Below are 24,383 nucleotides of genomic sequence, written 5' to 3' on the forward strand. Positions count from 1 at the left end.
AGGTGTTGGGCAACGCTGAAAATTGGACTCATCTGGGGGTGCTTCAGCAAGGCTGGAATCGGGCAGATTTGTCTTTGTGAAGGGCGCATGAATCAAGCAAAGTACAAGGTTGTCCTGGAAGAAAACTTGCTTCCTTCTGCTTTGACAATGTTCCCCAACTCTGAGGATTGGTTTTTCCAGCAGGACAATGCTCCATGCCACACAGCCAGGTCAATCAAGGTGTGGTACCCAAACACATACCTATAAATAGTAAAACCAGAGAAACTGATAATTTTGCAGTGGGCTCTTAATTTTTTCCAGAGCTGTGTGTGTGTATATGTATATGTATGTATATATATATATATATATATATATATATATATATATATATATATATATAATATTTAGGTTTAGGTCATATTTACTTCCTATGGTCATGCATGGACACATTTGCAGACTGGATCATTTGCTTCCTTGGTCTGAAGCTGGTGCTGGTATTACCAGCAGTCTTAATAGTCAGAATTTGGTGCAGAATGTCTGTAGACAGTTGATTTCTTACGTCTGTTTTTACAAGATTCATCTGAGAAAGTTTCTTCTGATTCTGTAGCACAGTGTGGCAATGCCAACATATTAATGGCAAACTTGGCAAGTGTAGGAAAATGTAGCTCTTCGCTAGGTGTAGAGTATTCATCATCAGTCAGATCCTGTCCAAGATCTGTCAAGTCAGTCACTAAGTACTGCATCAATTACATTTCTAGACTATCCAGCATATTTCCAAGAACAATTTGTGGGAAAAGCTTTACCAGCTGGATGATTTCTCCCAAGCTCGCTGTGCTTTGGTTACTTGGTTGAAGACACATACTAATTTCAGCACAGTATTGTTAATTGCCATTCTTCTTTTGATACATTTCATTGCCACCACATACGTCATTTGATGTAAGTCGAGCTGATTGGGAAAGCCACAAATAAATAAAAAATATACCATACCTTATTTTGATCCAAAATTGCATACATTTTTTTTTTTGTTGTTTACAGACAGAGTTCACATTTTACTTTTTTTCTTTCCCTGACTGTCTGTGTAAATTTACAGAATTTTAGGAAACTCTGTTTTGAGCAAGTCAGTACTTGCCAAATGTCTCAGTCTTTGAGTTGACACAGGTAAGCTTTATTCCTGCACATTGTGCCTATACAGGGCACTCTACTTTTGCGGGGTAGTGTTTTGAAGAAAAAAAAATCCTAGCAAGGTAATGAAGAACATTCAGTCCTTTTACCATGCAGTTTCCTAAATAGGAACCTTCAAATTCTGAAAGAACCAGCTGAAGTTTATTTCCTCAGATTTCAGGAAGTACTCTGCTCTAATAGATCCAATAATAAAATTCACTCAAGCCTTCGGTCACAACAAAATAAACCTCTTCCTGTTTGCTACTTTTATTTTCTACCTTTGTCCTTACTAACAGTGTCTGCTGTTTGGATATTTGCTCATAGTTCAAATATTTTGGATATTCGTTTGTTTTTCAAAAAGTAATAAGTCATTATATTGCTGTGAATGCAGGCAGAGACAGCATATCAGCAGGGGCACAGGGCGAGGCAGTTTACAAAATGTAACATGTTAAAGTAGAAAAATATTCCAGGAGTAAAGAATTACCCCAGTGAATTAACTACAAAACAAAGGATGCCAAATGGCAGTTGAATATAAATATATAAATGTTGCAGAGTCTGCATTGCTTGGGCGCCTAAAAGGTTTTCTTGATAAGATTGACTCCAAAGAGGGCTGCTCTAGGAAAATGTGCTGCCCTAAAGACAATGAATTAGACTCTGCTTTATTTGCTTAGTTTCTGCAGGAACGTTAACAGGGAGGTGGGGACATGAAAGCATATAAGGGGGTGCACACATCAGCTTGGGCAGAGCTGAGTGAGACAAGCTGCTGTGCTTGTTGTAAGACTGTTTGTTGTTTTTGGTGTGGCCCAGGCTAACGACCAGGAATAATCTTCCCAATAAACCGTGGATTTGAGTACCTGCAAATTGTGTCTCCTTTCAATTTCCACCGCATGCTACAGAATCATTTCAGGAACAAAAATAACGCAGTCTTCTAATTTTGGACCCCAACAGCCGCATTATAATGGGGTAGCACTGTATGCAATTTATAGTGTTTACAATGTAGAAGTATTTTTATCTTCTGAATTAAGGCTCAGTAGTAAATAGGATGTGGTTAGGAGACAGAGATTGTTTGATCATGTGTAGGTGCAGTTACCAAATTAATGACTTTGTTGATGGACCACTAGCTGAGATCTGCTAGAAGAGTGGTGATTTTAATCAAATTTAAGGCAACGAAATAGCCACTGTAAATGTATAGCAATGGCAGAGCCGTAAACTTGGATTTAATTTATGCCCTTATTTTCAGTTCAGTGTGAAATTCAGTATTATAAATTGTAATATTTTTGGTTTGTTTTGTTTTTACCACAACAAATGGAAAACTCAACCAATAAGAGTCCTAACTATTAATGCTTGTTTTGCGTTCAGTTGAAAAACAAATGAGCCAATGCCTATTAAACTATGCAAAGAGTAATTTAGACTTATTACCGAGCAGGTTGAGTCATTCCAGGTTTTACTGTGAGACTTAATTGCAAGTTAATTGTATCAAAGGAGTGTGGTGTGTCTAATTAATCTCATGTGTAATTCAACTCCTACTGAAAGCTGGACTGACTCAGATAAGCAAAGGTTCTTAAATTATGTCATACTAGACTAACGCTTCAATGAAGAAGGACTTTTGTTGCAAAAATAGAAATCGCTTGTGAATCACTAAGCGTTTGAGACGGACGCATCGGCATAGTTATAAACCTTTCAAAGAAACGAGGCATAGGGTCCGAGCTATTATTGCCTGTTTTCTTTTTTTTTACTGTTGTTAGATTTGTGACTATAACTCTTAACTAACTATAAAGGTTACAGGTACATGTCATATATGAAATTAATCTGCACACACTAGGCTTCCATAAAAAAAAAAAAAAAAAGTTAAATAGTTTGAAACTCACCCTGTTCAATACAGATAACAAAAACCACAGTAAAGGAAAAAACATTTATTGTTTGTAAACAATATTTTAGCATGGCTAGCTTATCTGACAGCAGTAGGGATTCAAGGAAATGTATGCATGTGGATTAGGGAGTGGTTAACATGGAGAAAACAATGTACTGATTAGAGGAGAAACCAGTGGAGTAACACAGGGATCAGTATTGGGTCCTCTGCTTTTCCGAATCTACATTTAATGACTTAGATTCTGGTATAGTAAGCAAACTTGTTAAATTTGCAGACGACACAAAAATAGGAGGAGTGGCAAATACCATTGAAGCAGCAAAGGCCATTCAAAATAACCTAGACGGCATTCAGAACTGGGGAAATGCTGGCAAATGACATTTAATAGAGAAAAGTGTAAGGTACTGCATGCAGAAAATAACAATGTGCATTATAAATATCATATGGGAGATAATGAAATTGAAGAAGGAATCTTTGAAAAAGACCTAGGAGTTTTTGTTGACTCAGAAATGTCTTCATCTAGACAATGTGGGGAAGCTGTAAAAAAAAAAGCTAACTAGATGCTCGAATATATAGTGAAAAGTGTTGAATTTAAATCAAGGGAAGTAATGTTAAAAGTTTACAATGCATTAGTAAGACCTCATTTAGAATATTGTGTTCAATTCTGGTCCCGTCACTACAAAAAGGATATTGCTGCTGTAGAAAGAGTGCAAGGAAGAGCGACCAAAATTATTCCAGGTTTAAAAGGCATGTCATATGCATACATGATAAAATATTTGAGTCTCTTCAGCCTTGAACAAAGAAGACTATGTGCTGATTCAAGCAAGGTATTGACGATGTCGACCCAAGGCACTTTTTTGACCTGAAAAAAGAAACAAAGACCAGGAGTTACAAATGGAGATTAGATAAATTGGCATTCAGAACAGAAAATAGGAGGCACTTTTTTACACAGAATTGTGCGAGTCTGGAATCAACCCCCCTGTAATGTTGTTGAAGCGAAGCTGACACCCTGGGATACTTCAAGAAGCTGCTTGATGAGATTCTGGGATCAATAAGCTACCAACAACCAAATGAGCAAGATGGGCTGAATGGTCTCCTCTCGTTTGTAAACTTATGTTCTTAATGATGAATCTTCAGCATGTAGGGAACATCAATTTTGTTTTGTTTTTTAATTTTGTTTTTTTAATTAATTTAAAATATGCAAAAGAAAAAAAAAAACATTCAAATTATTCGTCCCAGCCTGGGACCCTGATCGTGCGGCACAAGACTGGGCTGTTCACTGTGGCTTGAATAGCCAGCACAGTCGCAACCATGGCAACATAACAGCTGTTGTCTTGTGCATCTGATCCACAAACACAAAAAACATATATATAATATTAAAATAGGTCCTTGTACCTTTTGTTGTCGCCATTTCTCATATTTTGTAAATATTTTGTGTGATAAATGTTTGTTTACTGCACTAAGGTAGGCATGTCTTATAGCGCAGCAGTAGCATTGCAAAACACTCACATTCATGGCTATCTCCTAACATGGTCCTTTACTGGAAATATACAAATGGGACCTCGTTTTAAAGCCCTGACTCTCCTCATTCCAAATAGGCTGGCTCTCACATTGCCAGAGTAAAAACAGTTAAAGGGCCAGGTTGCCGGTGGGATATTTAACATTGGGCAGACCCTACAGAGTTAACACAAGTGGGGAGCCTGATAAATTAGAAATGCATTTTATATTTTCCAGTTTTCGTTCCATTAGACCTTTAACTTGCACAATGTTAGCTGAACTGAAACAACTTCAGATTCAAAGTCTGATTTTTTCTTTTTCTTTTTCTTTTTTTTTTTTTTTAGTAATAATATATGACCAAATAAAAATGCTAAATTTAAAATTTACTGTTTTGATAAAGTATTACTGTAAAAATGTAAAAACATTTATAGCGTGACACATTTGTCAGCGCTCTTAAAGAATTGTAGGTTAACATCTTGTTTTATTATATATATTATATTATATATATATATATATATATATATATATATATATATATATATATATATATATATATATATATACACACACACACACACACACACACACACACACACACAGTGCCTTGCAAAAACCAATTCTCTCATATTACCGAATTACAAATGGTACATTGAAATTTCCTTCTGTTCGATATTTTATTTTAAAACACTGAAACTCAAAATCAATTATTGTAAGGTGACATTGGTTTTATGTTGGGAAATATTTTAAAGAAAAATTAAAAAGCTGAAATGTCTTGCTTGCATAAGTATTCAACCCCTGTGCTGTGGAAGCTCCCAGTTTGCACCGATGAAAGAAATTGCCTTAACGAGGACAAAGTTCCCTTACCATTGGCCTCCACCTGTGAACCATTAAAGTTGCTGTCACATTTTCTGGATAAAAACCCCACTGTTGAAGGATCATTGGTAAGGCTGTGAATCTGAAGGAAAATGAAGACCAAAGAGCATTCTACAGAAGTTAGAGATAAAGTAATACAAATGCATAGATTAGGGAAAAGGTACAAAATAATATCCAAGTGTTTGGATATCCCAGTGAGCACAGTTGGATCAATAATCAGGAAGTGGAAGCTGCATCACACCACCCAGGCACTGCCAAGAAAAGGCCATCCCTCAAAACTCAGTGCTAAAACAACAAGGAGACTTGTGAGAGAAGCCACAGAGAGGCCAACAATCGCTTTGAAAGAGCTACAGAGTTCAGTGGCTGGGAGTGGAGTAATGGTGCACCAGTCAACCATATCAAGAGCTCTGCATAACACTGGCCTGTAGGGGAGGGTGGCAAGAAAGAAGCCATTACTCAAAAAGTACCATCTGAAAGCACGTCTGCAGTATGCCAGAAAGCATGAGAGTGTCCCAGCTGCAATGTGGGAAAAGGTTTTATGGTCAGATGAGACCAAGATAGAGCTTTTTGGCCAAAACTCAAAGCGCTATGTGTGGCGCAAACCTAACCCTGCCCATGCCTCGGGACACACCATCCCTACAGTGAAGTATGGTGGTGGCAGCATCATGCTGTGGGGATGCTTCTCATCAGCAGGGACTGGGCATCTTGTTACAATTGAAGGAAGAATGGATGGAGCAAAATACAGGAAAATACTGCAAGAGAATCTGCTTCAGTCCGCTAACAAACTGAAGCTTGGGAGGAAATTCACCTTTCAGCAGGACAATGATCACAAGCACAAGGCCAAAGCAACATTGGAGTGGCTCAAGAACAAAAAGGTGAATGTCCTACAGTGGCCCGGTCAAAGTCCTGATCTCAATCCCATTGAGAATCTGTGGCTCTATTTGAAAATTGCGGTCCACAAGCGTCGTCCAACCAACCTGAACAATTGGAGCAAATTTGGCAATAAGAATGGGCCAAAATCACTCCGACACTGTGTGCAAAGCTGGGTCATACTAACCCGAAAAGACTTAAAGCCGTTATTGCAGCGTAAGGTGACTCTACCAAATATTAATGTGTGGGGGTTGAATACTTATGCAAGCAAGATAATTCTGTTTTTTATTTTTTTTTAAAATATTTCCCAACATAAAACCAGTGTCACCTTACAATAATTGATTTTGAGTTTAAGTGTTTTAAAATAAAATATCGAACAGAACGAAATTTCAATGTACCATTTGTAATTCAGTAATATGAGTGAATTGGTCAGGGGTCTGGATACTTTTGCAAGGCACTGTGTGTGTGTGTGTGTGTGTGTGTGTGTGTGTGTGTGTGTGTGTGTGTATACATTTTCCTACATGCTCAACATCAATAGATGCACAGGTTTTAATTTTGAAATAATTGTTTGCAACGTTTTACTCCATTAATAATCTTGCAGTGTTTTGCGTTTTTAGTTAAACTGCTAGAAGCTATTCTGTATTTCAAAATTTCTAAAATTTAAAAAGTAATAATTAACAGCATACAATCACGTTATACATCCCACATCACATCTGTATCAACCTATTTTAGCTTATCAAGTACCCAAACAAGTTCAAGAACATGTCTTCTTTGCTTTACTGAACATTTCTTTCCAAAACCATAGTTAGACAATAGTTCCAGCTGCCTTGGCTTTTGCACCAATTAAAATAAATAAACAGGGCACCATCTAATAACTAGTATACAAAACATTCATGTGTTGCACACATTGCAGTACAATTGCATTACATTTCCAGCAGTACAAATACATTCATTTTGTTTTGTTAATCAGAACCATACACATACTTTACAAGTGTACCACTGTGTTACAGTAACATGTAGAACAAGGTACAGTATGTATTAAAGTCAATTCAAAGTACTCCATTCAAACAGTGTTTTCTTTATCGGGCCATAAAGGCTTTCCTCCTTGATCAGCCTGTTTTTTTCTTTCGCCATTTTAATTTGCCTATTGTTTGGTCTCCAGTCATGTGCTGTTTTTTCGGCATTGTGATTAACATGTATTTCAGTAAATGAAACAGTGACCAAAGTGAGGTATAGCTGTGACGTTTTCATATTCTGAAGATTTTTTTTTCTTCACTTAAGCACGCGTCTGGCTCGAGGAGGTCAGTCAAGAGTCTGAAAGCTTGTGTTTTTAACATTCAGAATGACTGAGGGTATTGAGAGGAACAAATTAAAAACTTTTAATTAGAACAGTGGTTTTGTGTTTCTACCGAGCAACATGACCTGAATGCCGTAGATCCTGAAAAAAATTGTTGACAGTTGCGTTTGTGTGAGCCGTAACCGTGGCTGCAGTAATCCCATGCACTGGTACAGTAGTTTAATATTAGACACACCGGTGCATACGTCGCACTGGTGAATTAGTCGCTCCACCATTTTAAGGGCCCCACAAAAATTGCCTAGAAAATCGACTTATACAGTGATTTTTACTGTACTTACCTTTCGGCTTCTGTTTCATTCATTAATGTGAAGGGGGAGGAGCGGGCGGCAGACTGCATTCAGTTTGTAAACAAAAAGTCAATCGGCACAAACGTCAAGTGATTTTTCTTATGTATGTTTGAAGGGAGAGGGAGTGTGTGGGGGGGAAGGGGGGATAACCTGATGGAGGAGGAAGAGGTGGAAATAAAAAAAAAAAAAACGTGGGGAGTCTAGCCCTAGATGTTTTTCTGTATCTGTTTATAATTTGCAGGAAACATTTGCCATACATTAATCAACAAATACTAATCGTACTGTCTCTGCATTCATTATCTTTGTATCTATGTGTGTGTGTGTGTGTGTGTGTATGTGGGGGGGGGGGAGCTCGCATCACTGCTTGCTCTGCGTGCTTGCTGTTTGTTAAACTGTGACCCGCACACGATTTTTACTGGGGCGACACAACAAATTTGCTGTGAAAACACAGTGCACACCAGAAGCGATCACAAACGATTCGACAGCTAGAAATTTGCCATATCTTTCAAAAAGTATGATTACTAACAAACGCAGTATAAAATGGCTTATTATTATTATAGGTCAGGGAAATTAGTAAGCCTTTACCTCCATTTTCAGTGAAAGTGTGTGGCGGGGTGCACACCCCTTGGTTGTATTCTATTATTTATGTAGGTATTATTATTATTATTATTATTAGTCGTAGTAGTATATAAATATATTGTGTTTATATGCGGACTGCTAAAAGCCGTCTGACATGATTATTTGTTATTTAAGATGGCGGCAAAAAACAGTGCGTTTGTTTTGTTAAAAACCTTGTGCAGAAGGTGACCATCTCCCAGTTAGTTAATTCATTGTTGCTAATTGGGTGATGTTCACCTGTATAAAAGGGCACTGGCCAAAGTGAATTCCGGGCTTAAAAGGCATGTCATATGCAGACAGGCTAAAAGAATTGAATCTGTTCAGTCTTGAACAAAGAAGACTACGTGGCGACCTAATTCAAGCATTCAGAATTCTAAAAGGTATTGACAGTGTCGACCCAAGGGACTTTTTCAGCCTGAAAAAAGAAACAAGGACCAGGGGTCACAAATGGAGTTAAGACAAAGGGGCATTCAGAACAGAAAATAGGAGGCACTTTTTTACACAGAGAATTGTGAGGGTCTGAAATCAACTCCCCAGAAATGTTGTTGAAGCTGACACCCTGGGATCCTTCAAGAAGCTGCTTGATGAGATTTTGGGATCAATAAGCTACTAACAACCAAACGAGCAAGATGGGCCGAATGGCCTCCTCTCGTTTGTAAACTTTCTTATGTTCTTATGTTCTTTCTAACACTAACAATTCTTATCAAGTATATTTTAGGTAGAGCAATTGCTTCTCTATTTATTTAGACTCACGTCTTGCCTCTGACACACTTTTTATACACATGACCATCTCTGGTCACTGGTCACCTTCAGCACAAGCTTTTTATATAAATAAACAAATCACAAGTGCACGCTTTTCACTGTCATCTTAAATAATAAATAATCATGTTGGACGGCCTTCGTCTGTCTGCACATGAATACAGTATATTTATATAATAATAATAACAAATGAATACCTACATCAAAAATAAAATACACACAAGGGGTGTGCACCCTGTCACAAAGTGAAACAGTGCTTCATTTCAAACCACATGACATGAAGCTGTTCTCTCTGATTGCTCAGTCATATAGCTGTTGCGCGACAAATTTGCAAAAATAGCATCAGTTTTTTTTTTTCGTGTTGGAATTTGTGTCGCCTTTGGTGTGAAGAGCGCTATTGAAAAGCAGAGGTTTTATTGATTTTCTTGTATCGCTTTGTCGTGTCGCTCATAGTGTCACGTCTGGTGTGTAAGGGCCTTAAAGCAGGCTCTGTCTGCGACGAAGGATCAGGGGTGATGAATCGATGATAAAATAAATTGTTCTATTTTTTTGGGGGGGAAAACATATTTTATTTTGCTGTACAACAATACATACAATAGAAACATCTTGATTGCAACCGTAGACTGCACTGCAGCCATCTGTAAATAAAACATGCAGTGTACAACAATGACAGTACTGAGGACAAATGCGCTCAACGTAGTTTTCAATTCATACAGGACTCTTGCGTGTTTGAATTCACTGCTGCATATGTTGGCTCTCGATGCAAGTGGCATTAAACAGCAGATTTTCTGCACATTCTTCCATAAATTAATTCAAAAATAACTCTCTAGTGCTATGTTTTTCACCATCTTGAAAGTTCTTCCTTCGTAACACACTGTTCAATAAGAGCTAACTTACTGTATGTTATGTAGCACCACGGCAGAGTGCTCTGCCTATTGATGCAGCCCTGAGGATAATTGTTTAATAGGGAAACCTATTTAAGCTGGGTAGTTTTGGAACTGGAAAGGCAGTGTTGCTGAGTGAGGAGATGTATGTGAATGGGAATTGCTGGTGTTTCTGAACTGTTAATTTTTTGTGACCCTGCTTTTAGGGTTGTGATTTTTTTAGACTTGGTTAACTTTGGATTTTGGGGAGAACAGATTAGTGTTTCCCATACTTAGTTCAGGGACCGTAGTAGTGGTATGAGAAGTGCCATGGGGTAAAGTTTAGTTTAGGGCTTGAATAAGAGCGCTTTTTTTTTTTTTTTTTTTTTAATTTGTTATTTTCACTTAAAGGGGCAGTAGCCGTCGTTTTGAAGTCCTAGTAAAAGTGTGAAAGAGTGCTGAAACCAGTTTGTCTTGACTGCTGTGTCCATTCCTGAAATAAAGAAACTGGCAGACCAGATCCTGATACCTTACTAGAAGGAGGAACTTTGTTACATACCTTCTTGAGGCAAAGTTTTATATTAAAAGTCTTTAATAGAAAATGGGGGACATAATTGTTTAAAAAAAAAAAAAACAAACAAACAAACAAACAAAAAAAAAAACATATATAATTCAATATCGTTGTCTCACATTTAGACTAATTCTAGATGCAAAGTGAAAATAGAGTCCAAGACTAAAATGACATCAGATTTCATTGTATTATTTTCCTTTTGTTTTTCAGGACAGGTCAAAGTGTTCAGAGCCCTGTATACATTTGAACCTAGAACTGTGAGTACATTTTAAAGTGCATTTTTATCTGGAATTAAGGAAGAAGTTTCTAGTTTTGAAAACAGTGTATTAAAATGTCAACTTTTTTGAGCATATTCTCTTTATTATGCAAAACAATCCTATATGAGTTTGTAAACCCACATAGTCCTAGATGCAGACTTTACCATTACTCTCTTCACATTTTTTCTGATGAAATGAACCTGTCATAGTGCCACGCACTTTTTAGTATTGCTAATCATTTTCTTTTTTTTTTTTTGCTTGCTTGCAGCCTGATGAATTGTATTTTGATGAAGGAGACATCTTGTACATTTCAGATACGGTGAGTCATTAATATTTGTTTTTAATGTTCTGATGTTATCCTCTTCATTTTTAAGGTTTGTATTCAGTGCATTTTTAATGAGGTTTCTTTTTATTTTTAGAGTGATAGCAACTGGTGGAAAGGGACCTGTAAAGGCAGGACGGGGCTAATTCCAAGCAATTATGGTAGGTAGATCTATTTATCCTGAAGTCACTCCTTTATGCTTTTAAAATGACAACTCAGCAAACTTTACAAAAAAATAAATAACGTGATGTCATTAATTACCTCACCCCGAAATAGAATGAAAGATGCTGCTGATTGTTAGTATTGTGGTCATTTGTGGGTGTGAGTAATGCAAAAAAATAAGATATTCAGAAAAATAAGTATTTCAAATGAATATGACTAAGGAGCAAGCTGATTTTTGGTGGTCTTCTCATTAATAAAACTAAGTTAATTTATAGTAAATAGATTATTGAAAGTGTCTTGTTTTTGTTTATTTACTTATTTATACTGTTTAGAAAATGCAGGTTTGATATTACACATAGCTTATTTTATGATTCTTTACTGAGCAGTATTTTTACCAAGCTGATATATGTAGCAGGGCAGGTTTTGTTGCTGTAAATAATTGTGGGATTATGTTTGTACATGTGTGATGGGGAACCTGACCTGGGCAGAAGCAGTGTGTGATGATTACCAGCTGCTGAATCCTAGCCAGCAGGGGGGCGTGGTCCAGCGGAGCATCATGAATAAAAGGGTCCCGATTTTAATACACCTGAGGGCTGCTGAAAAGCCATAGGGATCAAAGCGCTGCAGTCGCAAAACCATTGGACCGTCTGTGCTGCTATAGGACTTCAGGAAACGAAGGGACCAACTCTTGAGATGACCGCGTGTACAGTCTGGGGTCGGACATTGGTCTGGGTTTGTCCCGGGAGAAGGAAGCCACAATGACCAGCGACAACGTGTATATAACGAGGTTGGGGTTGGGTGAACTGCCCGAGGCACAGGGAGTTAGTTTCAGGAGAGTAGATCCCACCCAGTATAGCAGGTGTGTGGGTGCTCCATTATTAGTGGCGTAGTACTCACTGTGTTCACAACACCTTTTGTTTGTAGTTTTTGTAGTGTTTGTATTGCCTTTTGTACGCCAGGCCATATATCCCGCAGGAGCTACCATTGTTGGTAGCATCACGTGAGATTCCTCTGTGTGTGTGCCTGTAAATAAAACCTGTGGTGCATGTCAGTCCCAACCTTCCGTCTCGGTCTCCTATCAATCAAACAGAGAACATGCACACTCGTCTCTCCACTGTTACAGTATTGTAAAGTTAATAATCTTTACAATAAAATAGTCTGGACAAAGATTGTCAAAAGCTGAGAGCAAAATAGTTTTGAATACAGCAAAAAGTACCATGTCCTCGTGGCTTCAGAGTAGATGTTATAATCCCAACTATGTCGTCAGAGTAGATGTTTCTCTGAGCACTCCTCTGGCATCAAATATGTATTGTCGTCAGCAAGATAGTATGTCAGAGCACAAAGTCAAAGCAACATACAGAATATATGATAAATGATCAGTTTCTCTGGTTTTACTGTTTATAGGTATGTGTTTGGGTAAAATGAACATTTTTGTTTTATTCTATAAACTACTGACATTTCTCCCAAATTCCAAATAGAAATATTGTCATTTAGAGCATTTATTTGCAGAAAATGACAACTGGTCAAAATAACAAAAAAAGATGCAGTGTTGTCAGACCTCGAATAATGCAAAATATGAAAATAATGAAAATAAGTTCATATTCATTTTTAAACAACACAATACTAATGTTTTAACTTAGGAAGAGTTCAGAAATCAATATTTGGTGGAATAACCCTGATTTTCAAGCACAGCTTTCATGCGTCTTGGCATGCTCTCTACCAGTCTTTCACATTGATGTTGGGTGACTTTATGCCACTCCTGGCGCAAAAATTCAAGCAGCTCGGCTTTGTTTGATGGCTTGTGACCATCCATCTTCCTCTTGATCACATTCCAGAGGTTTTCAGTTGGGTTCAGGTCTGGAGATTGGGCTGGCCATGACAGGGTCTTGATCTGGTGGTCCTCCATCCATACCTTGATTGACCTAGCTGTGTGGCATGGAGCATTGTCCTGCTGGAAAAACCAATCCTCAGAGTTGGGGAACATTGTCAGAGCAGAAGGAAGCAAGTTTTCTTCCAGGACAACCTTGTACTTGGCTTGATTCATGCGCCCTTCACAAAGACAAATCTGCCCGATTCCAGCCTTGCTGAAGCACCCCGAGATGAGTCCAATTTTCAAGGTGTGGATGGAGGACCACCAGATCAAGAACCTGTCAATAATCCCTGTTATTTATCTTTTAATGGGCACGTACACATATTTTGAATTTCTATAAAACTTTACAGTATATTACAACAATAAACGGAGTATGTGAAGTTTCACAGTGGGAAAGATCTGTTGAGTGTAAGCAAATACCAGATAAGCCTCTCAGTATTAAACTGGTGTTAAAATAATCCACAGCCCTTTTCCGACTAGGTGTGTAATTGGATTTGGTTAGGAGACTGTCCTCTATGACAGTGGACTTAGAGCCATAAGAGTACCATTGATTTATATAGATGTTTTAAATAGGTAGCTGCAAGGCAAAGATTGTATTGACCACTGCAACATCTGTGCTAGGGCACCCTTGTGGACGAGACTGTGCTATCTGTGGGAGTCGTTCTATTCAAATATTTAAAACTTGTTGTTTTTAAACCCTAGTTGCAGAGCAGGCAGAATCAATAGACAATCCCATGCATGAAGCTGCCAAAAGAGGTTTGTCATTTTTCTATTTTGTTTAAAACTCAATTGCAACATGTAGCCTACTGCATATAAGTATTTAAAAGAAACTGTTCTGTGATATTGATCAAGACACAAACATTTCTGTCAGTATAAATGAATACAACATATTCCAACAGCATACCGATACATGTTCCTAGTAGTTAAGTGGATGATTACAGGTAGTGTAATTTTTGTTAATAAATAAATTATCCAGCGGTGTCTAATGATGCCCAATGATTTCAGGTAACCTGAGCTGGTTAAGAGAATGTTTGGATAATGGAGTTGGCATCAATGGTCTTGACAAAGCTGGAAATACTGCTCTTTATTGGAGTTGTCACGGTGGGCACAAAGGTAAGGTATTTTATGTCATCCGTTTTGTAATCCACACAGTTGTTTAGAACAATGTAAATTGTACAAAACAACTGCAGTTTATTGTTTAACTCCAAATTATTAAAAAAAAATAATTAAATAATAAGTTACTGTATATCTTTTCTGATATACTCTCTGCCTATTTTATCCAGACAAGTGGTGGTTTGTATTATGTAAAAAAAAAAAAAAAAAACTTTGACATTCTGAACTCCGAACTCCCTTTCTCTAGAGATCTTAAGCCCCGTTCACCGTACACGGCATATATATATATATCATATAATATACTATATAGATCTATATATATATATAATATATATATTATATAATATATATATAATGTAATGTGTGTGTGTATATGTTACAAACACCTGCTACCAGGATAAAAATGGATTTGAATTTTCAACCTAACAGATGGAAAACTTTTTTTGTTTTTGTTTCCAGTCTTCTATTAAGCTTTCTGTTTCATTTCTGGACAAAGTTAAGGTTTGCTCTCTTGCTTATGTTGTATCTGGTGTTTCTTGTCACCAACACACACATCCTTTTGCTTAATGCATGGCTGTCTTGTGGCTATAATGCATTGTACTTGCTATAGTGTATTTCTTCTGCCTTAGTCAATATTGTTTTGTAGTGGTAGTGTGTATAGAAGTAAGGTGTTTTTCGGTAGGTTAGAAAGCTATAAGTTCAGTTATGCTCATTCAACATGACATTATCTGTCAACCCTACAAACATGATAAGTGTTGTGATATTAGATGTGCTACTAAGTGCTATCAAAGTAGAGGAGAAATTAGAAATCATTAATGTTTTACATATAAAATAGTGAATAACTTTGCATTTATAAGCTTTTTTTAATCATGTTTTTATAGATGTAGTAGAAGTGTTACTTGGACAAGCTAATATCGAACTTAATCAACAGGTATGTACTTAATCAAAATTCTTTTGAGAGAACTGTTGTAATGGATTTTCATTTCAAATAAAAGGCACATGTTTATTGTCGTTTGTCTACAGAATAAGCTTGGAGACACAGCTTTGCATGCTGCTGCATGGAAGGGCTACTCGGATATTGTAGAGATGTTACTCAACAAAGGTGAGGTATTAAGATTTTAAAATACAGTACTAGACTAAAATGCTTCGGGGGAAGAAAAAAAAAAATTGTAAAAATTAAATACTGTTTTCAAACCAATAGATGGGGCTAGATGTCAGTTAACCTAAGGTCTAATATTTGGTGTCTTAACATTTTGGAATGTTACTATAAAGTTGTTTTTGGCCCAAAATGTATATTTACATTAGTTTTACCCAGAGAAATTATAGTTTTTTTGCAAAACTTGATTTAAAGGGGTTTTATTGCATAAAGAGAGTAGGCTGTTCACAAGTTAAAGAAAAAAAAAATGATATAGAAGGCCAGGCGTGAAATAATCACCGGTATGGAAACTCGTCTAAACTTACTGATGTGATAATCTAATTATACCGATTTGTTGAGTTGGGGATTATAGCCTGTGTGTGTAGTAAATAACTATGAATTACTATCAACAATAATGAATGTACTCGCATACACACACACTCTTCACTAAGGTCCCAATTTAAAGACAGGTATATTTCACTTAGCCCTCAAGATGAAATTGTTAGCTAGGTGGCTGCATATTTTTTATATTTTTAATTAGCAGTAGGAGAAAACCAGTTCAGCAAGTACAGTAAAATCTGCCAGAATTGACAGACACTGAGTTTACTAGGTGGGATACTAATGAGAGGATAAAAAGTACAAAAGAAAAATGGGGGGGGGGGGGGTTGTCAGAGCCACCAGTGAATGTTTTACTTTTTCTGCAGTTCTTATTTCTGATGGTTCTAATTGTGTGCCCTTTCGTAAATGAGGCCCTTTATCTCTGAATGCTAGAGTGTGGCATAATGCAGATATAATGGGACTAGGTATGAGAATTAAATTAACACTTTGCTTAGGGATGGGATTTGAATACCGAATCTACAAAAACTGTCAAGAAAACTGAAGGAAACTGTTGAATAAAAAACGGACTGGCAGCTACTAACCATGGGACGCGCACAATCTGTAGTTTTGAACCTTTTAGTTAATAGTATTTTTATTACCGAATAGAAGTATATCTCTGAATAAGTTTTCAGTTTGAAACTTAAAAAATTTACCACTAGCCCCCTCCCCCAACAGAAACGTCAAAATACAAAAACTTTTACTTTTACAAGAAAGGAGAGCTGCATCTTTGCCGTAACACTATTTTCTTTAATGTAAATAAGAACATAAGAACATAAGAAAGTTTACAGACGAGAGGAGGCCATTCGGCCCATCTTGCTCGTTTGGTTGTTAGTAGCTTATTGATCCCAAAATCTCATCAAGCAGCTTCTTGAAGGATCCCAGGGTGTCGGCTTCAACAACATTACTGGGGAGTTGATTCCAGACCCTCACAATTCTCTGTGTAAAAAAGTGCCTCCTATTTTCTGTTCTGAATGCCCCTTTGTCTAAACTCCATTTGTGACCCCTGGTCCTTGTTTCTTTTTTCAGGCTGAAAAAGTCCCTTGGGTCGACACTGTCAATACCTTTTAGAATTCTGAATGCTTGAATTAGGTCGCCACGTAGTCTTCTTTGTTCAAGACTGAACAGATTCAATTCTTTTAGCCTGTCTGCATATGACATACCTTTTAAGCCCGGAATAATTCTGGTCGCTCTTCTTTGCACTCTTTCTAGAGCAGCAATATCTTTTTTATAGCGAGGTGACCAGAACTGCACACAATATTCAAGATGAGGTCTTACTAGTGCATTGTAAAGTTTTAACATTACTTCCCTTGATTTAAATTCAACACTTTTCACAATGTATCCAAGCATCTTGTTAGCCTTTTTTATAGCTTCCCCACATTGTCTAGATGAAGTCATTTCTGAGTCAACAAAAAAACTGCTAGGTCTTTTTCATAGATTCCTTCTCCAATTTCAGTATCTCCCATATGATATTTATAATGTACATTTTTATTTCCTGCGTGCAGTACCTTACACTTTTCTCTATTAAATGTCATTTGCCATGTGTCTACCCAGTTCTGAATCTTGTCTAGATCATTTTGAATGACCTTTGCTGCTGCAACAGTGTTTGCCACTCCTCCTACTTTTGTGTCGTCTGCAAATTTAACAAGTTTGCTTACTATACCAGAATCTAAATCATTAATGTAGATTAGGAATAGCAGAGGACCTAATACTGATCCCTGTGGTACACCGCTGGTTATCACACTCCATTCTGAGGTTTTTCCTCTAATCAGTACTGTCTGTTTTCTACATGTTAACCACTCCATAATCCATGTACATGCGTTTCCTTGAATCCCAACTGCGTTCAGTTTGAGAATTAATCTTTTGTGCGGGACTTTGTCAAAAGCTTTCTGGAAATCTAAATAAACCATGTCATATGCTTTGCAATTATCCATTATCGATGTTGCATCCTCAAAAAAATCAAGCAAGTTAGTTAAACACGATCTCCCTTTCCTAAAACCATGTTGACTGTCTCCCAGGACACTGTTACCATATAGGTAATTTTCCATTTTGGATCTTATTGTAGTTTCCATAAGTTTGCATATAATAGAAGTCAGGCTTACTGGTCTGTAGTTACCTGGTTCAGTTTTGTTTCCCTTTTTGTGGATCGGTATTACGTTTGCAATTTTCCAGTCTGTCGGTACCACCCCTGTGTCAAGAGACTGCTGCATGATCTTGGTTAGCAGTTTGTAAATTACTTCTTTCATTTCTTTGAGTACTACTGGGAGGATCTCATCCGGCCCAGGGGATTTGTTTATTTTAAGAGCTCCTAGTCCCTTTAACACTTCTGCCTCAGTTATCCTAAAGTTATTTAAAACTGGATAGGAACTGGATGACATGTGGGGCATTTTGTCAGTATCTTCCTTTGTAAAAACTTGTGAAAAGTAATCATTTAATATATTTGCTTTTTTTTTTTTTTCATCTACGATTTTGCCATTTGTATCTCTTAAACATTTAATATCCTCTTTGAATGTTCGCTTGCTGTTGTAATATTGGAGTATCAACCTGTGTCAGGTTCAGCCTGTGTCACCTGATCTGAGAGTTATGAGGAAAAAATTACTGTGATGAGTGACTTGAATCTCCCTGCAAAATAAAACCCACGTTAATTTAAATGCACTGTGTGTAACACATATCAAGTAGGCTATAAGGTGGTTCAACTGTCACATTAGAATAACATTTAATTTTCTAAAGCATATTGTTCACCAACGTCTTGCACATCTGACAGTTGTAAAATTACAAAAAATATGGATTTTTGTGCACTTGTTTTTTTTTTTTTTTTTTTTTACACCTCAGTATGATCTCTAGAACACGTTTGACAGACAAAGCAACAAAGCACAAAAGTCTACAACAGTTCTCTCGGGTTATAAGACCAACAACAACACAAAAGAGGGTTGAAGTGCTTCCTTTTCATCTTAGCCCCACTTCCTTATTGTCCGCACATCTCATTGGCCCTCAACCGAACACTACGACCAATGGGCATAGACAAACAACAGCCAACAAGGACAGATAAACAGACAACACAAAATCACAGGTTAGACGCCGAACATGTCCACACACAAACAGGTAAACAAACCAGCGGCGAGAAATACACAGCAGGAGGGGAACACAATTACACAAACACAACTGCACGGATCGCTACAATAGAATTACATTTTTAAACTGGGAGGTTTATACAAAAATACTTCAAATAAATACTTGCAATCGTAGTTGTCATTGCTCAGCCGTTACTATAGACACGGTCTGAAAGGAAACGGAAGCTGTGACTAGCACTTGCGCAGATGTATAATTTGGAGCGAGTCGTTTGGGAATTAATTGTGATGGAAGAGATGTTTTGTAATAATATTACAAGATAATGATGTGCAGATTTTGCAACTTTTGACCGGAGTCGAAAGATACTGTCGTTAAGGATTAGCTGTTTATTCCTTTTGGGGAAAATATCTTCCTTATATTTTTGCTTATATTTTGTATATTTTTGCTGATTCTTTGTTTTATTTCAAGTGGTGCAAAGGGGGTGTGTGTGTATATATTTATTGTGGAAAACTGATATTTTCGCACATGCTTGATTTTTGTGACCTTTTAGTATATTTTTCTCCTGCTGAACTGTAACTTGATTAAGACCACAGGCACCTAGCCCATAGAGCACAGGGGAGGCAAACTATATATTTTGCGCCTCCTATTTATTTATTTATTTATGTATTTATTTATTGCTCCATGTAAACACACTATGCTATTATTTTTAGTTATTTTGCCTATAAACGGTTTAAAATGTAAAAAATAAAAATAAAAAAGTAAAGTAATTCACAAGATACCGTAAAAATAAATAAAAACCCACAATAATCAATCAGTAAATCTTTATATAGCGCCTTTCATAGTGGACCACCATCACAAAGAGCTTTAGAAGATGCAGTAAAAAAAAAAGAAAGTCCATGATACTTCAAATACAGAGAAATGCATAATACATGGTATACAGTAAAAAAAAAAAAAAAAAAAAAAATACATTAAATACAGTGGTAAGTACATAATACATGAAATAGTACACTAAATATAATGAAGTGTATAATACATGAAGTAGTACATTAAATACAGTGGGAAGTGCATAATACGTGATAGTAACTTAATATGTGAAATTGTAACAGCAGCTACAGTGGCTTGCGAAAGTATTGACCCCCCTTGGCATTTTTCCTATTTTGTTGCCTTACAACCTGGAATTAAAATTCTAAAAAATAAGTAACGGAAAAGTGGTGCATGCATATATATTCACCCTCTTTGCTATTAAGCCTCTAAATAAGATCTGGTGCACCCAATTACCTTCAGAAGTCACATAATTAGTTAAATAAAGTCCACCTGTGTGCAATCTAAGTGTCACATGATCCCAGTATATATCTACACCTATTTTGAAAGGACCCAGAGTCTGCAACACCACTAAGCAAGGGGCACCACCAAGCAAGCGGCAGTACTGATCAGGGTTGGGTTATAAAAAAATATCCAAAACTTTGAACATCCCACGGAGCACCATTAAAGCCATTATTAAAAAAGGGAAAGAATATGGCACCACAACTAACCTGGCAAGAGAGGGCCGCCCACCAAAACTCACGGACCAGGCAAGGAGGGCATTAATCAGAGAGGCAACAAAGAGACCAAAGATAACCCTGAAGGAGCTGCAAAGCTCCACAGCGGAGATTGGAGTATCTGTCCATAGGACCACTTTAAGCCTTACACTCCACAGAGCTGGGCTTTACGGAAGAGTGGCCAGAAAAAAGCCATTGCTTAAAGAAAAAAAATAAGCAAACACGTTTGGTGTTCGCCAGAAGGCATGTGGGAGACTCCCCAAACATATGGAAGAAGGTACTCCGGTCAGATGAGACTAAAATTGAGCTTTTTGGCCATCAGGGAAAATGCTGTGTCTGGCGCAAACCCAACACCTCTCATCACCCTGAGAACACCATCCCCACAGTGAAGCATGGTGGTGGCAGCATCATGCTGTGGGGATGTTTTTCATCGGCAGGGACTGGGAAACTGGTCAGAATTGAAGGAATGATGGATGGCGCTAAATACAGGGAAATTCTTGAGGGAAACCTGTTTCAGTCTTCCAGAGATTTGAGACTGGGACGGAGGTTCACCTTCCAGCAGGACAATGACCCTAAGCATACTGCTAAAGCAACACTCAGGTGGTTTAAGGGGAAACATTTAAATGTCTTGGAATGGCCTAGTTAAAGCCCAGACCTCAATCCAATTAGGAATCTGTGGTATGACTTAGATTGCTGTACACCAGCGGAACCTATCCAACTTGAAGGAGCTTGAAGTTTCTGTTTTAACACTATCTTTTGAAAATTGTATCAAAAAAACTGTAAGTACCCTGTATTTACGACATCTGATTGAGTGAAGCAGAGGTTGTATGATTTTTGCGGCTGAGGTTTTATAAAATGTAATATGTGAGTTGGGCATACATGTAAAAGGTTTAATCTGTAACATTTCCGTAACTGTGTTTAACTAGCCTCATGTGAGATTTATCGGGTTGATCCATCTGGTAAAATGAAGGTTGTAAGTGAAGTAATTTCTGAATTTATTTTCTACAAAGTAAAGTTTAAATTAGCATCTGAAAGTGGTTCAAATGGCTGAGAATGCATCTATCTGAGTGCATGTACAACCCCAGAGCTTTGGCCAAAAGATTGTGTTTGACCTAGGAGTTTCAGTCAAAATGATCACTGGCCATTGTTATTTCAAAACAGAAAACAGGAACCCAGCTAAAAAAAGAAATTGTGACTGCATTCAAGTTTTGGTTCAATTTTTGGTCAGTTCATGTTTCTGTTTTAACACTATCATCAGTTAAATCTATAAAGGACCCCTTGAAATTGAGATTTCCTAGTTTATTGTGGTGAAATAAATTAATTAAAATTATTCCAATTCCTAATGAAAAGTTTTTTTTTTTTTTTTTTTAGGTCTGAGAACAGATATATTAAACAATGAGAAGAAACTGGCCCTAGATATGGCTACAAATGCACAGTGTGCATCCCTGCTTAAAAGGAAACAAGGATCAAGTAAGTGTCACTACTGGAGCATTCTTTAGCACTGTATCTGATGGTTTCTGCAGAGGCTTAATACCACACAGATATCAGAGAAACCCTTTCAGTTCACTGTTTCCTCCTCTGCTCCGGTGCTATGTGGTAATGGTTCCAAACCCTTTCAGTTCACTGCATCCTCCTCCTCTCCAGTGCTATGTGTAGTAATGGTTCCGAACCCTTTCAGTTCACTGCGTCCTCCTCCTCTCCAGTGCTATGTGTAGTAATGGTTCCAAACCCTTTCAGTTCACTGCTTCCTCCTCCTCTCCAGTGCTATGTGTAGTAATGGTTCCAAACCCTTTCAGTTCACTGCTTCCTCCTCCTCTCCAGTGCTATGTGTAGTAATGGTTCCAAACCCTTTCAGTTCACTGCTTCCTCCTCCTCTCCAGTGCTATGTGTAGTAATGGTTCCAAAGCTGAACCGAGCAGTTCTCTAGAGATATTACCTTGTCTTAGAATTCAAAGTAGGTGTTATTTGAACCAATTCTTACATGACCTATATTGCAGCCTCAGAGTGTCTTACTTATGCTCTGAACATATTATTAATTTTAGATGTACCTGATTTTAAATGGCTTCCGTACACTGAACTATTTACTTCCAAGCAACTATACAGAAAGATCAGCACACACCTACTGTATTTCTCTTCTGGCACAGGAGCAACACTGTTGACCCCACTCATGATAAAATGTCTTGAGTTCTTGGAACAAATGGATAGGACTAAGAGTTCAGTATATGGAAATCATTTACAATCAGGTACATCTAATATTTTAGAATTAGATTCATACATGTAGTAATGTCTAATGGAACACTATATCATTGTCAATATGTGTAATTTAATAAGGTGTTAGAAAGTGTAACACTGAGTCCTTATGGACATAGCCTTTACTGAACATCATGCCGTCTAAAGAACTGGCAGCTATTTATTGTTTGAACACAGCACATTGCATGATCCTGTAGCTGTTTTATGGAATTAAGTTGACAGTTGTGTCTGTAGGGACAAAAGCAAGAGTAGGCCAGATAGTTTGTTGTTTTTTTTTTTTTATTTTATAAAAATAAAAATCAGTCCCTTCCAATGGACAGCTTAACAAAAGACAGACGATCGTTTTTTAAAGACCTGTTTCTGTACTGTGTGTACCCTCCAGCCCCTTGAATGAGAGCTATTGATGTTATGTTATTTTTTTCTTCATATAGTTCTGTTAGTTGCAGCAGTTAAATGCACTACACCACTGAATGAAAATATATGTATTAATAGCTGTTCTAAGTAGTACATGTTATGGATAGTTAATTTTTTATTTATTTTTTCTTAATAGATATCATACGGACTGCAAGCAATGCAGAAGAATACTTGGACGATGAAGACTCTGATTAAATTGCACCTTTCATGAGACTGCTCTGTTTTATAAACAAGTAATGCATTCCAAAGTTTTTAACTTTATTTTAATTTTGTTTTGCTTTGAGCAGTATGGTAATTACATGATAAAATGCTTTTCAAATACATATGTGAAAAATAATGTAGGGGCCAGATTTGTCACCTCCAAAATGCAGTGACTATTATAACAAGAAAAAAAAAAAAGTTTGCTACAACCTGTAATGCCTTAATTCAAACTGTTTGTACATATTCTTACAAAATAAATTAAATTGTTCCATTAATAATCAGGCATTTAAAAAATAAAAAATTCAAACCTTTTGGTCGCAGTCTTTAATGTAGTGCATGTAAAAATGTGGAAAGAAAAGATTATTGTAATTGATGTAAATTGTATGTGTGCATAGTTTATGTAGCAGTAATCTGTGGGACTGAAAACAGAACTCAATAGTAGACGTGAGAATAATAAGCCTGCATTTTAGTGAAACCACTGTGAACAATCATCAATACAGTTCTGAACGTTCTTCATTTTATTAATCAATTAGATTCTAATTCTCTCAAAGCCAGAAGTAGCATTTTGACATCTACAGCTGATGAAGTTAAGTTGTAAAGTCTGTATTTCACTTTCATCTTAAAATTATAAATTTATATTCACCTGCAAAATAAGTGGTTTTTCAGCAGGAAATCAATGACTAACTTCTAAAACTTACATATCTGCTGTTTGCAATTAATAGTCCGCATCTGTTCTACCATACACAGTATTGCTTGCGTACATTTTGTGATTGTAATATTGTACCTCTAACAAGGATTCTCTCTTTCTGAGTGCAACCGTTCAAAACAGGAACCTAACTCCGATCATGGGTAGTCCATAAAATGTACTTTATTTACTTTTCTTAGTAGTATAAAATGAGTTTATTTAGGTTACAGTGGTGTCTACCAAATTCTATTTACTTGTATTGCTGCAGTGCCCAACAGTCCAATTGTACA

General features: G+C 37.0%; 1 protein-coding gene across 2 annotated transcripts in view; it reads left to right on the forward strand.

The window, feature by feature from the left end:
* Window positions 1-23,719, forward strand: part of LOC121299187 (osteoclast-stimulating factor 1-like) — a 25,730-nt gene extending 2,011 nt beyond the window's left edge. The window contains exons 2-10 of one of the 2 annotated variants that reach the window (XM_041226822.1): window positions 10,913-10,959; window positions 11,228-11,278; window positions 11,379-11,442; window positions 14,016-14,069; window positions 14,319-14,426; window positions 15,308-15,357; window positions 15,450-15,528; window positions 21,915-22,013; window positions 23,344-23,719. In XM_041226822.1, coding sequence (XP_041082756.1) covers window positions 10,913-10,959; window positions 11,228-11,278; window positions 11,379-11,442; window positions 14,016-14,069; window positions 14,319-14,426; window positions 15,308-15,357; window positions 15,450-15,528; window positions 21,915-22,013; window positions 23,344-23,402 — 611 coding nt within the window. In that variant the 3' untranslated portion in view covers window positions 23,403-23,719. Of the gene's footprint in view, window positions 1-10,912; window positions 10,960-11,227; window positions 11,279-11,378; window positions 11,443-14,015; window positions 14,070-14,318; window positions 14,427-15,307; window positions 15,358-15,449; window positions 15,529-21,914; window positions 22,014-22,687; window positions 22,840-23,343 lie in introns of those variants that run through there. The other variant, XM_041226813.1, reaches the window with a different exon arrangement.
* Window positions 23,720-24,383: the final 664 nt, after the last annotated feature.

Source organism: Polyodon spathula, chromosome 2, assembly GCF_017654505.1.
Source record: "Polyodon spathula isolate WHYD16114869_AA chromosome 2, ASM1765450v1, whole genome shotgun sequence".
Lineage (NCBI taxonomy): Eukaryota > Metazoa > Chordata > Actinopteri > Acipenseriformes > Polyodontidae > Polyodon > Polyodon spathula.